We start from the raw sequence: 17,275 nt of genomic DNA on the forward strand, positions 1-17,275 counted from the left end.
GTCTAAAAACTCCCAGAGCCTTGTTACCTGGCACCTCCTGCTCCTCCTGCTCCTCCTTTCTTTTGCTTTGTCTGCACCTGTCTCTACCTGCCAGGTAGCTGCATTACCAGTGAGTCACCTGCTGCCAGCCGTCCGGTGCTTCCTCATCAATAAAAACGCTCCTAACACATGAGAAACCTTCCTTTCACAGGTTCTACGAAGCTCATTTGTAACTTCTGCTGCCACTCTCTCTTTTTCTGACTTTATCTGTGTCACTGTTTTTATTTTTAGAGTGAATTTAAGGAGTTTATCCCGCACACTGGACCTTAAAGATGCTCATAAAACTGCATGAAGGACCTTCATTAATCGTGTTCTATGTAACATTTCCAAAGGTTTTGTGGTTATTAAAGGGATTTTCAGAGGAGAAGGTATAATACATTGCATTGTACAAAGAGGACACCATTTCCTTTAAACAGTATAGTCCCCAGATCGGCTTTATTCCAGTAATTGGGTCCGAGGATTACAAAGGTCGGCCGCCCTGCTGGAGTAAATACATTTTGTACGTCCATTATGAGTCATCTTCAGTGTCTTTATGTCCACTGAGTCACACACACAGGATGGAAGTATAACAACAAAGGGCTTTATAAAGGAATGACGGAAAGCGAGTGAGTCAACAGCAGAAACATTTCCTTTGCCAGGTGGATTTTAAAGACTTTATGATGTTACGATGGGGAATTGATCATCTCTTCTTTGTTGTAATTTCTCCTGTGAAGATGTTACAGACTCATTAAATGTGTCCTTTATTTCCCAGAAGACGGAGATTCATGCAAAGAGAAAAGAGTGTTATAAACCAAAAATTACAAACGTATTGTGTCAAGTATTGTTGTGTTCCACTGTATTATTTTCTTGAAGTAGACTTTATATAATTAGAGAAATATAAGCATTATAATGCTGTATAGCTCAGGATTAGGATTAAGATCAGTATTAATCACCAAATGAACTAGTATGCATTCAATTAATTCATTTGTCACATAAAAAAACCCCACAGAAAATGTATTTGCTACCATTTTGATCAATTAATTATAAATTGTTTTACAGGTAATGTAATAATTTGCTTTAGTGGAAGAGTAAATTCAACGTGAGCGGTAACATTTGTATAAAGATGCATTTAAGTGACTTTATTCAGATAAATGCTGAATATTAACTGAATTAAATTGGTCCATTTAACTTAATTCACACAAGTTACCTCAACAATAAATACTTGAGTCACTTCCACTCAAATCAAATATCTTTAATTACTTAAATCAGGTTTTATAAGATCGGGTTCACATTAAAGAGGAACGAGCTGAACTCTCCTGTTGATAAAATAATAATAAATGTCGCCCTCTGCTGTCAAACTCTTAATCACAGTCACAGGAGACATTAAACTTAAAGTACATTTCTCTGATTGTACTTACATGAATTACAACCAACCCCAGTTTCATTACACACAGTTTATTTCTTCCAAAACAAACAAACACTGGACATTTCATAAGAAACATAATTTTGTCTGCACCACCTCAGAAACACAGTAATGCAGTACCTTAGATGTGCTAAAAAGTACAATTATATATATTATTATTCATGAATCATTTCTTCTGTTATATAAAAAGATTGGTCCTGTCACAAAATATAATTCAGGCATCTAATTTGTTCTGAAATATGCTTTTAAAATATATTTGAGTCGAGAATTTGTATTAAACTCTCCAGTAAAATCATCTTATTTCATTATATTTAATATTGAAATCACCAAAAACTACAACAGAAGCTGCTTTGAACAGCAAACAGTACTTGTGCTCATAGTGCCCACTGAATAAATCACATTTAGATTAATCAAATACATCCACATAAAGTTGCAGTAAAACTTCAATTAAAAGTCCCTATTGGAGGCAGAAGGCTTTATTATTTATTGTTATTTCTTATTATTAATATATATTGAAGTCTATACTGTAATATAAATCTGTAATTTTATGTGTTTTTTCCTGTATATTTTACAGATTTTTTCAGTATTTTTTAAATATATGAAAATATTAATACAATTACAAAAATAGACTGAATTTACATGTCAAATGTCAAATAACGTTAAAAATCTGTAAATAATTTTGCAGATATTTACTGTTAATTTAATAGATTAAACTGTTAAATACAATTTTAATACTATTAAAACATTTCCAAAATTATGTAAAATTAATGAGCAGTAAAAGAGTATTAAGTATTTGTTGTGTAATTTTACATGGATTTGTTTCTTAATTAACAGATATCTTGTATAATTAGGGAAGTTTTTGCATTAATAATGTTGAATAAATGTTGTTTATCAGTGTATAAGCATTGATAAACTGTCCAAATACAGTTTTTATCAGTGAAAACATTAATAATTACTGTAATTTCACAAATAATGACTTTTATTACTGTTCTATAACTTTTAAAATAAGAAAAAATCAAATAATAACAGCACTTTTCTGTAAATTTTATATATTATAGATATGTATTTATAGCTCATTTCATTGTTTGTACATGTACAAATATCTTTAATTAAACATTAAAAATGTCAAATTAAAGCTAAAAACTGTATTTTAATTATAGAAAATTACTATTTTACTGTATTTTTACTTGTTAGTTGTAGTTTTTGGCACCCCAGTTTACCAGAAGAATTTTTTTTATAGTATTAAATGTTGCGGCTAATAGAATAATTACTTAGTTGCAACTCACTTTAAAAAATCACATTAATTAATTTAACACTCAGAAATGTTCCAAACTTTGTTCTAAATTTACTTCATAAACCTCCACTGCTCACTTTTAAATGTACGACAAGTAAAGTCTTGAATGGTTTAAAACTCTTTCTCTGTTTTATTGTGGTAACTTTAATAAAAGCCCGGGGCTTTTAATTGAAGTTTTACGTTATACAATCTGAGATAGTTGAGTTCTTCGACGTCCACCGTGGTTCACTGTGTGTCCGGTTTCGAGGCTTCGGGTCCGGCCTCCGCGTGGCCGTCGGCGGCCTCCTTACTCTTGGCCGTGCTCTCGCTCTGAGCCCGGTTCTGTTTCTCCCTCTCCAGCGCTTTCTCCATCTCGGTGTAGTAATCGAGAGCCTTCCGCACCGGGTCGATAATGTGTTGCTGCAGAGTGAATGAAGAATGAATTAAAGTCCAACCCAAGAGAGAGAGAGAGCTCACGTCCCTTCAACCTTCACCACGGATGTAGTGACTGATTCCCTACGTTTCACAGACTATCTCGTACAGTTTGTACATTTGCTGGATGTTTGTGAATCTTTCTGCCATTTTGCTTCTATAACATTTCTTCTTTACACGTTTAGAGGAAAGAAAACGCCCCAAAAACCCATTTAGCTGTTTATTTTGCTACATTTTGTCGGTTTAGTGAGCATTACACAGTAAGTGAGTAATCAACTGGGGATATTTCATGCTGATATCTGTTAGTTAAATATTTTACCCTATTCACTTGTATTAACCTGAATTTCACCAGAAAAGGCAGTTTTCCCAAAACGAGTTTTTCTCACATTCGGAGCCAGAAATCTCCACTTCAGTAAACCTTCCAGTTTTATTCCTCTTTATGTTCTGAAGGTTTGTACATAGATCTTTGTTCATGTATCTTTCACAGCCTGATTTATAGCAGATTTTATTCCTTAAAAACATGATGAAAACAACATTGTCTTTCTTTAACTTACCTCCAAGCAGGGGAAGAGGTTGGCCAGCTCGATGAAGAGAGGCAGGAGGACAAATCTGATGAAGCCTGTTTGAGATGACGGTTTGGTTACTTTGTCCCGGTCCATGAAGGGGGTGACCGGGAGGCCCTCCAGCTTCTCCACGTCGCTCTGAGGGACAGACAGACGACACGAAGGTCAGAACGTTTGAAAGGAAAAAACTGGGAAAGTTATTAAAAATGTCTGTCAGTCACCTGGTTGTAGAATTCCTGCAGGAGACAGTCCAACCAGGGCTCGGCCACCTCCATGGGTCGCGCCTCGTTGGATATATCGCTCACTTTGATCAGAATCATCATCAGCTGCACAACAACGACAGGAACAACTCAAATTATCAGATTATTACGGGAGAAAAAGTCCAAATTCAATGAAAGGACACTTGTCACTCATGTTTTCGTATTTTTAAATTCTTCTGCTCGTCTTTTAAGTTCTGCGTTTGTCTAACATGCGCTTGTATTTGCAGTATATGATGAACCAGGTCCCTCAGGTCATTTACAGTTTCACACATCAGCTAGAGAAAAGTTATTATATTTGAATGCTTCCAGCTGTTGGTATCTTTAAATATAACACCTAAAGTCCAGGTGAAATTAAAAACAGCATTTTTATATTGTTTTCCTATTTAACATTTTACAAAAACTCAGTTTCTTTGTATTTTAATATCAAAATCCAATAATTTTGTTTTCCTGTAAAACAAAATGTTACACGATAAGATTCATTAGCTAGTTAAGCTTTAAATTGCCAATGTACAGTTTGGTTTTTTAGTTATACGCTGCTTAATTTTATTGCATTAAGTGTTTATATTTTTCATTATAGTCTTTTATTTTTCTATTATATTTCATAATATTCTTATTTTCTGATTCTTTATTTTTACACTTCCGTACATTTTGCACTACATTCCCCTTTGCTGCTGTGTCTGATCTGAATTTCTCCTGCGGGAGATCAATAAAGGAACATCTTATCTTACCTTAGATAGTTTACAGCATGGCTAGCCAGCGGAGCTCACTGATTAATGTACAGACACTCAACTTTATCGGTCATTTGGATGAAACTGGATCATATTTTATGGAGAGAATATTGTCTGGAGTAAATACGAGGAAGCAAGCTTAAAAACATTACAACCTGAACTCTCCGAGGCTCAGTATTCGCTGTATGAATTTAAATGTTCTGATAGTATATTTATTGTACAGTACCTCCGAGTCAAACACTGCTCTTACCACGTCTCTGTGGTCCTTGTTGGTGAAGTCAAAGGCCGGCAGGATGGACTTGAACTTGTTGAGGATGTCGTTGTGCCTCGTCATGTCAGTGGCCAGAATGCATCTGTGATTAAAACAGACATACATTTAAAAAACGGCTAAATAACACCAGATAACGAGCGAGCTGAGAGAAGAGTTAGATCTCACTTGATGATCCCTTCTCGTATCCGTTTGTACTGATCCATGGACAGATTCCTGAAGATGTTGCTCTCTGTCTACAGAACAGAAAATGGTCGGTTTGTGCCGATTAACTCCCGTTTAAATAGATAAAAACCCTGATCAGAAATCCTCTTTTACCTTCTCCAGTATCTCAAAGGCCACGGCACAGTGGTGGTTCTCCAGCGGAGAGATGTCGTTGTAGCGGAGAGCGAGTTCAGTCCGAGCATTGATCTGAAAGAAGGAGTTAAATACAGATGATAGTGAAGCAGTTCTGTATCCCACTTTAGGATTTGTACCCCTTTTATACCACATATGATCGGCTCCTGCAGGACTTTTCTAATATCTGTGGTTTGGTTTTATGGTTGTGCAGACTATCGCTATCTCTCACATTGTCCCACACAAACATAGTCTTTGGGATCTGGTCACCCAAGCTTGTAGCCTTGAGGGACTAAACAGAATAAAAACTTCAATGTTATATTTATATTAAACTTGAGAATTCATTGATTTTAAATTCAGATGAGATTAATATCATTTAATAATAGGTTGAATACAACAGACTGTAAACACTATGAGGGTTTATCATCAGCTGTATAAAAGGTAAACAGGTATTAGCAAAGTGGTTCCCCCACTAGGGGTCACCAAAACTTTATGAGGGGGTCGCAAGTCCTTACTGATTTAAAGGCAAGTGAACTTAAAAAAAACATGCTTGTCTAATAGAACAATGGACAAGAAAACACTGAATTTGTCAAAAAATAAGACTATTAAGTCTGTATGATTGTTAAAAACTATTAAAAAAATACATAATACAGACAGAAAATTAAAAGTTCCTTAAACAGGAAATAATCTGCTCAAAATTCATCCAGATCTCTGGTTTTACACAAACTTCCTGAGTTCATTATTATTATTTGTGTTTAATGTACAGCTCTGAATTTAATATGAAATATACATAAAATATGTCACTGAGTCAGTTTAATAAATGATAGAAACGGCGTCTCTATGTAAAGAACTTCATCTACCTGATAGGCGTTGTTGTATCCCGTGTGGTCGAGGTCGTGGCAGACGGCGGAGGTCAACATGATCAGCAGGTCGACGCTGTCAATCTTACTCCTCAGGTCGGTCAGCCAGATCAACCCGTACATCTGCCCCGAGGTAAAGAGACACTGTTAGGCTGTTTACTGCCCCTCTACAGTAGCTTCACTGTACATGTATTTTACAGTAAGTTTCACAGTATTCTACACTACAATTAAAGTAATTAATTTCTAAATATACAGTAAATTACATGAAAACGTCTTGAAAATACCCATCATGCAATCCAGCAGTATAGTAATGAACCTTAAAATGAAATTAGGATATTTTATTGGGCATTTTGTAGGTAAATAACTATAGAAATTAAAGCAAAATCTAGAGATTAAAGCTGCATTAATTGATTAATTGATGTTTCTGTCCACCAGGGGGCAGTGGAACCGAACATAAACACACCATTAACATATTATCACCTTATAAAGTTGTTTAAGGCTGACATCCTGAGGGATTTTAGCTCTGTTTTGGTCTCCACAAACTCTCTTTAGCTGCTCAATCAACAGAATCAACTTTAAATCTCTGCTGTTTGTCCATCAGTGTCCAAGATACCGGATCTGGTTCTGGATTCTGGAGTCAAAACCAGCTCAATTTTGAGGGTGTCTCTTTTAAATTCTACGTATTTTTAGTCTCTTAATAATACGTTAGCTGTAATATCATAAAGATCGTAAGTGGCTAATCAGCTCATAGTCGGGGATCAGGCTGATTGGAGTCCTCTCGACCCTCAGAGCCAGATGTCCTTGACCAATTAGCCATCAAGGTGGCGGCATAAGTCCACAATCTCATGATTACAGGCACAGTTAGGCTCTCCCTGATTTGCCCTGATGAAATACCACAATACAACTTTAAAACACACTCTCTCTCTCACACACACACACACACACACACACACACACTCACCATCTGGGTGACACAGAAGCAGTGTTTGAAGTTGTGGAAAGGGATGTTGTTGTATCGTCGGTAGACCTCGAACAGGAACTGTTGCAGGACTTCAGGCTCGATGTTGAACATTGCTATGAAATCTAAATCTGTGTACATCACCTGCAGTAGCACCATGATCTCTGCGTCCTCCCACTGCCTGCGCGCACACACACACACACACACACACACACACACACACACACACACACACACACACACAATACAGTAATAAATAAACAACCTGTGTATTAATACGCTGCTGAAAATAGTCCCCATAAATTGCGATACTCAAGCATTACTTAGAAAGCTTTTTTTTAAAGTTGAGATTAGTTTTCTCAAGTGGGGATAAGTGACCCCCTAGTGGAGCTTTGAAGTACTGCAAGAAGTACAGGAAGGAAGAAATTATACTATAATAAGTTAAATTTTAAAAAATGTAAATGTAAATGTTTGATAAACCACATTTTATATTAATTTATATTTTTCAGTGTAAAATTTATGGACAAAAGAACAACAAAGATCCTAATCAGTGACTCATTACAAGTAATAATATTTACTTCCCCAGTAATTAGTAGTGTAACTAATTACTAATACATTTCAGTTACTCCCCCCAAAACTAATAAGTTACTAACATTACTTTTGTAATGATTTCCAATCACATTCTTGGATTCATTTTTATAATCGTGGAGGAAACTTTTCATGGCAAAACATTGAAATCTGGCAACAAAAACAACGTCTGCAAATCGCCAGTGAAATGACCACTAAATCCAAAATGGCCTCTGTGAGACCTCATATGACGCAAAAGACAGATTTTGTGCAGCTCTTTGTGAGTTTTGGAGCATGTTGTTGGCCTCAATAAGCTTTAATAAAGGCCATAATAAGAGCAGGAGCATTAAAACGTAGCGAGAGTCTATTTGGCTTTGTTTAAAATGGATATTGCAGCTGGAATTATTTCTTTTTAGTAGCTGAAACAAGAGGTGAAAGAGATCCTTAGCGATTTCGGTTAAACTGTGCATTCGTGAGATACGTTTCAAAGCTTTATGTCCTCAGTGTGAACTTCTTTGAGCGCCAGAAACAACAAAGCGAGGTCAGAAAGTGTTGAAAAAACAGACTTAATGGGATTTTGAAAGCAACAAAAACCTTTTTATCTGTTAAACACAACAGGAAGCAAAAGAAAAGCACATTTTTCATCAGAGTTTTCAAAGGAATCCTGTTATTTAATGTCATTAAATGATCCCCGAAGCTACGCGTCCATCCACCTTCGTTACTAAAAGCTTTTGAACAAATGAGATGATGAATGCGGTGTGCAGCTTCCTCCCCGTAAAGCCCACTTCAAACATGCTGTTTTGATTAAGCCTTTCATGAAAAAACCTTCTTTTGATCCACGAGAACTCAAGCGGGGGCCCCATTCATATTGAGATGAGTGTGTCTATGGGAAGAAAAAAGATGACCATGGCTCTTCAGAGGTGCTTGTTTTCGGGGACACGACGGCGTGGAAACAGGTGCACCGAGTGTTTTACAACTTACCAGTTATCGAAGGTTGGGGTCTTTAAGTACTGCCTCACTTCGTCTGATACCTCCAGGGAGCTGCAAAGGTGGACAGTTCATTAACCAGATGTTCAGACTATATGGAGGGCGGTGGTCAGTGTGTTTTGGGTGTGTGAACGTGCCTCATTTGGAGGAACTTTTCCCGCACATGCTCACACTCCTTCCTGGTTTTATGCAGTGTTCTCTTGTGGTAGAACGGCGAGGGTTTGTGCGTTCCCTCCGACAGGTCTTTAAACAATCCCAGCCAGCTCAGATGCTCCACGCTCTGGAAAATTAAGAAGATTAATCCTCCAAAATACGCCACAAATTATCTATCATCATATTATTATTATTACTGACTGGAAACAAGACAAATATTCTTAAATATAATCAAATTTTCTTGTATTGGGGCCTTAAAACTATAAAAACATAAGCAAGTTGTGTTTATTACAAGCAATGAAAATAAGTATTTTGATCACTTTATTGAGCTGAATTTAAGACTTTGTACCTTAATCTAACATTAATAATCTTACAAATCTCAAATAAAGGCACCAGGAGCATTTTTTTAAAAGACACAGATATATTTCCTTATTTTACTACAGAAACAAACACTAGATAATTAGCTAATATATATCAACCATTTTCCAATAACAGTTGAGAAAGCTTCCGTCAACTTCCTCCTTTCCTGTACTTAGATATGCTACATGCTAGGCTAAACTATGCTGAAAAGACATTATGACACATTTTGAAGATGGTCAAAAGATAAGCTTAGCTAAGCTGGCTTAGATAAGTAACATTTCTCTCCCTATATGCAGATGATGATGCTACATTCTCGCTTAATATTTCACAAGCAGCTTTAAAACCCTTGTCCGTACCTCTAGTTTCTCCCGGAACGAATCCACCTGTTTCTTCATCTCATACACGACTGCAGGAGTCTCACTGGCCTCGAACAAGATCTTCTTCTCCAGACCCTGCAGCCTAACATCCCCCCCATCGTTATTCATTATACAGATTATAATATCATTAAGTAATAACCCCTGTTTCGGCTCATCCTACCTACCTTTTCTCCATGGATGAGAGGTCAAATCCGAGTGCACCGGCAAGCTCCGCACCTGAAATTACAGCGAGAAAAGAAGACGACTGTCAGCGTTTCCTTTACGTAGAGACGAGCGCCGCGAGCCCCGATGTTTGCTATCTTAAAGATACCTAACGGCTCACTGTTGCAGTCGGCGGCCACAACCTCAAGCTTGTAGCAGGAGTTCGGGCTGTTGGGCTCCAGATTCGGGGAGATGTTGATGATGCTGCCTTTGGGGTTGTAGAGCTTCAGGATGTCGTGGGGTCCCGCCTCGGCCGCAGAGCGGAACAGATCTGGAAAAAAGGAGGAAGTTTTTATATCGAGCAAAACCTCAACTGCTGAGGAAGACCATGGGTTGAAAGCTCTGGAAAAAGCTAGTGAATCCACTCAAACAATTCAAGCATTAGAAGATTTGATTTGAGTTCAAGTAACTCAAGTATTTATTATTAAGGTAACTCTGGTTAAGTTAAGTTAAGTTATTTGGGGTATATAATGATTAATAAACTAAATAAAAACTAAAATTATAATGTTATGAAGTCAACTTGTATTTAATCACTGTAAAGCCAGATAAGTTCATTTAACTCGTATTTCAACTGATTACATTGAAAATTTTTAAGTAAAACTAACTCAGTTTTTTAATAGTAATTAGTTATTTAAAGTAATTCTGACATAATTTTGTAATTTTTATTTGTATTGTGAAAACAAAACACGTATTAAAGCACTCAGGAATGTTTACTAGTAAAAGCTGCTTTCAAATTGAGTTTGTGTGACTTAAAATTTCCGATATCAACAATGTTTTTGAGTTAAAATATCGTAATTTGGGTGCTTTTTAAAGCATATATCAACATATGTGATTGATTAAATCAGCATATATTTCTGCCACCCCATGAATATTTACTCTAGATCCGCCCCTGAATGAAATCATAACGATCATCTATAGATCAATACACCATTAGTATAATTAAACCAGTAATATGAACATATTTTGAGTTGCCAGGTTGTTAACAATCTCTTTCATTAATGTGGATCAACAAGTTATTAAGCATTTATTAATTAATTACCAATATTTATGAATTATTTTAAGGAAACTGGTTGTCTGATTTTATTATTTATTATTAAGAAGTAAATTAAGTTAATTAAACCAATTTCATTCAGTTAATTGAACTTAAAACCAGTAAGTATATCTTACTCAAATGCAACATTATTTAAAATGTGTTATTTATCTGAATAAAGTATTTTTTAATGGAGCTTCTTTATACAAATGTTTCCACTTAAATTACTTAACTGGATCTAAACACTTAAAATACAGCACACATTTAAGTTATTAAAAAGTTATTACTGCTTCTTTTATTGAGATTTTATTAAGAGTTACTTCAGTAAGGTTTTCTTTTTCCTTCCTCGACACTCAAAACAAAGCGTGAAGAACACGTGAAGCCGAGTGAGGAGCTGTCAGTGGCAGCTGCATCGCCGCCTGCAGCTCAGACAGCCTCCAAAAGTTAATTTAATCTGCTGGTATAACAACTGATCTTAAAACAGCTGTGAACTCTATTAAAGCAGCTCAGGTTAACAGTCTGTAACAGCACATTTATCCTCCTTTCAGTCAGTGTAACATATTTGTAAACACAGGAGAATATATATATTATATATGTTACATATAGATCATATTACAGATGTTCAGCTCCTACCTTTCACATCCTGGGCCGGGCAGTCCAGGGGGAACTCGGCCCGCTCCGGTCTCCCGTTCACTGTGAAGTAGATGATTTTTGTTGCCATGTCATGAATTCAGAGCTGCTGTTGTTGTGCTCTGCTGATCTGCACCTAATGTCTGTCTCACCTCATTCTTTCACCGGTAAACACTCGACCCACCCACCCTTTGTTTTTATTCTCTCCACCTCCTCCTCTGCTCCTCCTTCCCCCCTTTTTATATCCCTCCTCTGCTGACACATTTTACATCAGGACTCATTTATTTATCCTTTGTGTTTGTGTGTGTTAGATCTACATTTCCAACACATTTCCAAATTGTAATCAGAATTATTATGAATTATAATCTAATAATTCTTACATAATATTGCATAGTTGTGTTATTAATTCATACTTTTCATGTTTTCATGTGTTTACTTGGGATAGTGCACAGAGGCTGTTTGTCATCTGGACAGAGATTGAAGATATAAAGTTATTAAGATCATTTATAAACATGCTGGAAGGTAATAATGAAAATAAAAGAAAATATTAAATACAAATAAATGAAAATATGAATAAAAATTGCTTTAAACACTTAAGTAAAGAATTATTTTATAATATCTAACGAGATATCTCATAAAGTCATCAAGAATAAGAGAGAATAGTTTCTTTATGTGGAGTCACTAACACACTAAACAACATTCAGATTAATCTTTATTGTTAATCATTGTCAGGGAAAATTATTGGGATAATTTTATGAATTTATAAGGCCTTTACTGTACACACAATGTGGGGGGTTGGCATCAATTAGCTTAGCAAGATATGTAAAGTCCATTCATAAACCGTTAAAAGTCTACTTAAAAGTTGTCTGTGTAGGTTAAACTCTTCTAATGCTGTCCCAATTGACCTGATATATCAAATAAATATAATAAAATAAGAGACTATAAACACTAAATTCAAATTACAATACTGTAGAACTTCAGTTAATATCTCGGGCTTTTATTTCTTACCCACAACCTACTATCAAATTGTTAATTTAAACATATATGAATATATTGATATACATATGCTTCGGATATTGTCATCCAATTGTTTGCCCTGCCCAAAACAATAAAAACATTATTTTAAAAGCACTACCAGGCTAGTAAAAGAGACCTGCTTCTGATTGGGACCCTGTGTATAATTAAAGTTTTATACCTGAAGCTTTTTGTGAATCTGTTATATTTAACATAAAGGTTTTTATTTATTTATGGTGGCCACTTTGTGTATATGTATCCCACTCCTACACACCTGCCTCATGAAATAGATGACCAGATGTGTTTTGTGTCTGTTTTTTGTGTTAAACAAACAAACAAACAAAACATAAGGGAAACATTTAATAAAGACAATTTTAGACAACGTTCTGACTTTCACCATTAATAAAAATGTTATTTTTCATGTGCTCTAAAATTTTTAATGTTGTACTGTTAGATACTCTCCTACAGTATGTCTTTACCAAATTTTGAGATTTTAGCATTCACTTGAAAAAAAATAAAAAATAAACTCCGGTTTTTCTGAGTAATTTATTTTTTGGTTTGTTTTTTTGAATAGGTTTTTTCTGTTTTTTGGAGTAATTTTGTTTTCTAAATTATCAAGATATTTCGCGAGAACCTCAAACCTGCAAGTGACACCCATGGACCTATGGTGACTCCTGCCTGCACATAAATGCCCCATCTTCAACTATCTACCATACTGGGTCAATTTTGCTCTGTATATATTGCTCTGTATATATTGCTCTGTATATATATTGCTCAGTATATATTGCTCTGTATATATATTGCTCTGTATATATTGCTCTGTATATATATTGCTCTGTATATATTGCTCTGTATATATATTGCTCAGTATATATTGCTCTGTATATATATTGCTCTGTATATATATTGCTCTGTATATATTGCTCTGTATATATATATTGCTCTGTATATATTGCTCTGTATATATATTGCTCTGTATATATTGCTCTGTATATATATTGCTCTGTATATATTGCTCTGTATATATATTGCTCTGTATATATATTGCTCTGTATATATTGCTCTGTATATATATATTGCTCTGTATATATTGCTCTGTATATATATTGCTCTGTATATATTGCTCTGTATATATATTGCTCTGTATATATATTGCTCTGTATATATATTGCTCTGTATATATTGCTCTGTATATATATTGCTCTGTATATATATTGCTCTGTATATATATTGCTCAGTATATATTGCTCTGTATATATTGCTCTGTATATATATTGCTCTGTATATATTGCTCTGTATATATATTGCTCTGTATATATATTGCTCTGTATATATTGCTCTGTATATATATTGCTCTGTATATATATATATTGCTCTGTATATATTGCTCTGTATATATATATATTGCTCTGTATATATTGCTCTGTATATATATATTGCTCTGTATATATTGCTCTGTATATATATTGCTCTGTATATATATTGCTATGTATATATTGCTCTGTATATATATTGCTCAGTATATATATTGCTATGTATATATTGCTCAGTATATATATTGCTCTGTATATATATTGCTATGTATATATTGCTCAGTATATATATTGCTCTTTATATATATTGCTCTGTATATATATTGCTCTTTATATATATTGCTCTGTATATATATTGCTCTGTATATATTGCTCTGTATATATTGCTCTTTATATATATTGCTCTGTATATATATTGCTCTTTATATATATTGCTCTGTATATATATTGCTCTGTATATATATTGCTCTGTATATATATATATTGCTCTGTATATATTGCTCTGTATATATATTGCTCTGTATATATATTGCTCTTTATATATATTGCTCAGTATATATTGCTCTGTATATATATTGCTCTGTATATATATTGCTCTTTATATATATTGCTCTGTATATATATTGCTCTGTATATATTGCTCTGTATATATATTGCTCTGTATATATATTGCTCTTTATATATATTGCTATGTATATATTGCTCAGTATATATATTGCTCTTTATATATATTGCTCTGTATATATATTGCTCTTTATATATATTGCTCTGTATATATATTGCTCTTTATATATATTGCTCAGTATATATTGCTCTTTATATATATTGCTCTGTATATATATTGCTCTTTATATATATTGCTCTGTATATATATTGCTCTGTATATATATTGCTGTGTATATATATTGCTCTGTATATATATTGCTCTGTATATATATATATTGCTCTGTATATATTGCTCTGTATATATATTGCTCTGTATATATATTGCTCTTTATATATATTGCTCAGTATATATTGCTCTGTATATATATTGCTCTTTATATATATTGCTCTGTATATATATTGCTCTGTATATATATTGCTCTTTATATATATTGCTATGTATATATTGCTCAGTATATATATTGCTCTTTATATATATTGCTCTGTATATATATTGCTCTTTATATATATTGCTCTGTATATATATTGCTCTTTATATATATTGCTCAGTATATATTGCTCTTTATATATATTGCTCTGTATATATATTGCTCTGTATATATATTGCTCTGTATATATATTGCTCTGTATATATATTGCTGTGTATATATATTGCTCTGTATATATATTGCTCTGTATATATATATATTGCTCTGTATATATTGCTCTGTATATATATTGCTCTGTATATATATTGCTGTATATATATATTGCTCTGTATATATTGCTCTGTATATATATTGCTCTGTATATATTGCTCTGTATATATATTGCTCTGTATATATATTGCTCTGTATATATATTGCTCTGTATATATTGCTCTGTATATATATTGCTCTGTATATATATTGCTCTGTATATATATTGCTCTGTATATATTGCTCTGTATATATTGCTCTGTATATATATTGCTCTGTATATATTGCTCTGTATATATATTGCTCTGTATATATATTGCTCTGTATATATTGCTCTGTATATATATTGCTCTGTATATATATATATTGCTCTGTATATATTGCTCTGTATATATATATATTGCTCTGTATATATTGCTCTGTATATATATATTGCTCTGTATATATTGCTCTGTATATATATTGCTCTGTATATATATTGCTATGTATATATTGCTCTGTATATATATTGCTCAGTATATATATTGCTATGTATATATTGCTCAGTATATATATTGCTCTGTATATATATTGCTATGTATATATTGCTCAGTATATATATTGCTCTTTATATATATTGCTCTGTATATATATTGCTCTTTATATATATTGCTCTGTATATATATTGCTCTGTATATATTGCTCTGTATATATTGCTCTTTATATATATTGCTCTGTATATATATTGCTCTTTATATATATTGCTCTGTATATATATTGCTCTGTATATATATTGCTCTGTATATATATATATTGCTCTGTATATATTGCTCTGTATATATATTGCTCTGTATATATATTGCTCTTTATATATATTGCTCAGTATATATTGCTCTGTATATATATTGCTCTGTATATATATTGCTCTTTATATATATTGCTCTGTATATATATTGCTCTGTATATATTGCTCTGTATATATATTGCTCTGTATATATATTGCTCTTTATATATATTGCTATGTATATATTGCTCAGTATATATATTGCTCTTTATATATATTGCTCTGTATATATATTGCTCTTTATATATATTGCTCTGTATATATATTGCTCTTTATATATATTGCTCAGTATATATTGCTCTTTATATATATTGCTCTGTATATATATTGCTCTTTATATATATTGCTCTGTATATATATTGCTCTGTATATATATTGCTGTGTATATATATTGCTCTGTATATATATTGCTCTGTATATATATATATTGCTCTGTATATATTGCTCTGTATATATATTGCTCTGTATATATATTGCTCTTTATATATATTGCTCAGTATATATTGCTCTGTATATATATTGCTCTTTATATATATTGCTCTGTATATATATTGCTCTGTATATATATTGCTCTTTATATATATTGCTATGTATATATTGCTCAGTATATATATTGCTCTTTATATATATTGCTCTGTATATATATTGCTCTTTATATATATTGCTCTGTATATATATTGCTCTTTATATATATTGCTCAGTATATATTGCTCTTTATATATATTGCTCTGTATATATATTGCTCTGTATATATATTGCTCTGTATATATATTGCTCTGTATATATATTGCTGTGTATATATATTGCTCTGTATATATATTGCTCTGTATATATATATATTGCTCTGTATATATTGCTCTGTATATATATTGCTCTGTATATATATTGCTCTTTATATATATTGCTCAGTATATATTGCTCTGTATATATATTGCTCTTTATATATATTGCTCTGTATATATATTGCTCTGTATATATATTGCTCTTTATATATATTGCTCTGTATATATATTGCTCTGTATATATATTGCTATGTATATATTGCTCTGTATATATTGCTCAGTATATATATTGCTCAGTATATATTGCTCTGTATATATATTGCTCTTTATATATATTGCTCTGTATATATATTGCTCTGTATATATATTGCTCTTTATATATATTGCTCTGTATATATATTGCTCTGTATATATTGCTCAGTATATATATTGCTCTGTATATATATTGCTCTGTATATATTGCTCTTTATATATATTGCTCTGTATATATTGCTCTTTATATATATTGCTCTGTATATATATTGCTCAGTATATATTGCTCTGTATATATATTGCTCTGTATATATTGCTCTGTAT

At 32.9% G+C, this 17,275-nt stretch overlaps 1 protein-coding gene across 2 annotated transcripts; it reads right to left on the minus strand.

Annotated features, from left to right (window-relative positions):
* Window positions 1-2,241: 2,241 nt before the first annotated feature.
* si:dkey-219c10.4 (high affinity cGMP-specific 3',5'-cyclic phosphodiesterase 9A) lies at window positions 2,242-11,543 on the minus strand. Of its 2 annotated transcripts, none has more exons than XM_051402892.1 (14): window positions 11,428-11,543; window positions 9,886-10,035; window positions 9,728-9,779; window positions 9,543-9,645; window positions 8,811-8,953; window positions 8,668-8,727; window positions 7,123-7,300; window positions 6,162-6,284; window positions 5,284-5,376; window positions 5,134-5,201; window positions 4,948-5,050; window positions 3,931-4,035; window positions 3,701-3,847; window positions 2,242-3,134 (listed from the first exon to the last, which is right to left on the minus strand). In XM_051402892.1, exons 1-14 carry the CDS (start codon window positions 11,513-11,515, stop codon window positions 2,961-2,963), a joined length of 1,587 nt encoding a protein of 528 aa, XP_051258852.1. In that variant the 5' UTR covers window positions 11,516-11,543; the 3' UTR covers window positions 2,242-2,960. The 2 variants fall into 2 exon arrangements, with proteins under 2 accessions (XP_051258852.1, XP_051258851.1); XM_051402891.1 differs by having other exon boundaries at window positions 9,874-10,035.
* Between the last annotated feature and the right edge of the window lie 5,732 nt (window positions 11,544-17,275).

This window comes from Dicentrarchus labrax, unplaced genomic scaffold (genome assembly GCF_905237075.1).
Source record: "Dicentrarchus labrax unplaced genomic scaffold, dlabrax2021, whole genome shotgun sequence".
Lineage (NCBI taxonomy): Eukaryota > Metazoa > Chordata > Actinopteri > Moronidae > Dicentrarchus > Dicentrarchus labrax.

Bases quoted from the DNA above. Each gene is read 5' to 3' on its own strand.
- si:dkey-219c10.4 (XM_051402891.1), bottom strand. From the start codon at position 11,515: ATGGCAACAAAAATCATCTACTTCACAGTGAACGGGAGACCGGAGCGG. The intron at 10,036-11,427 runs GTAGGAGCTGAA...CCTTTTTTCCAG, and splicing joins CCCGGCCCAGGATGTGAAAG to ATCTGTTCCGCTCTGCGGCC. The intron at 5,202-5,283 runs GTAAAAGAGGAT...TCTGTTCTGTAG, and splicing joins CCTTTGAGATACTGGAGAAG to ACAGAGAGCAACATCTTCAG.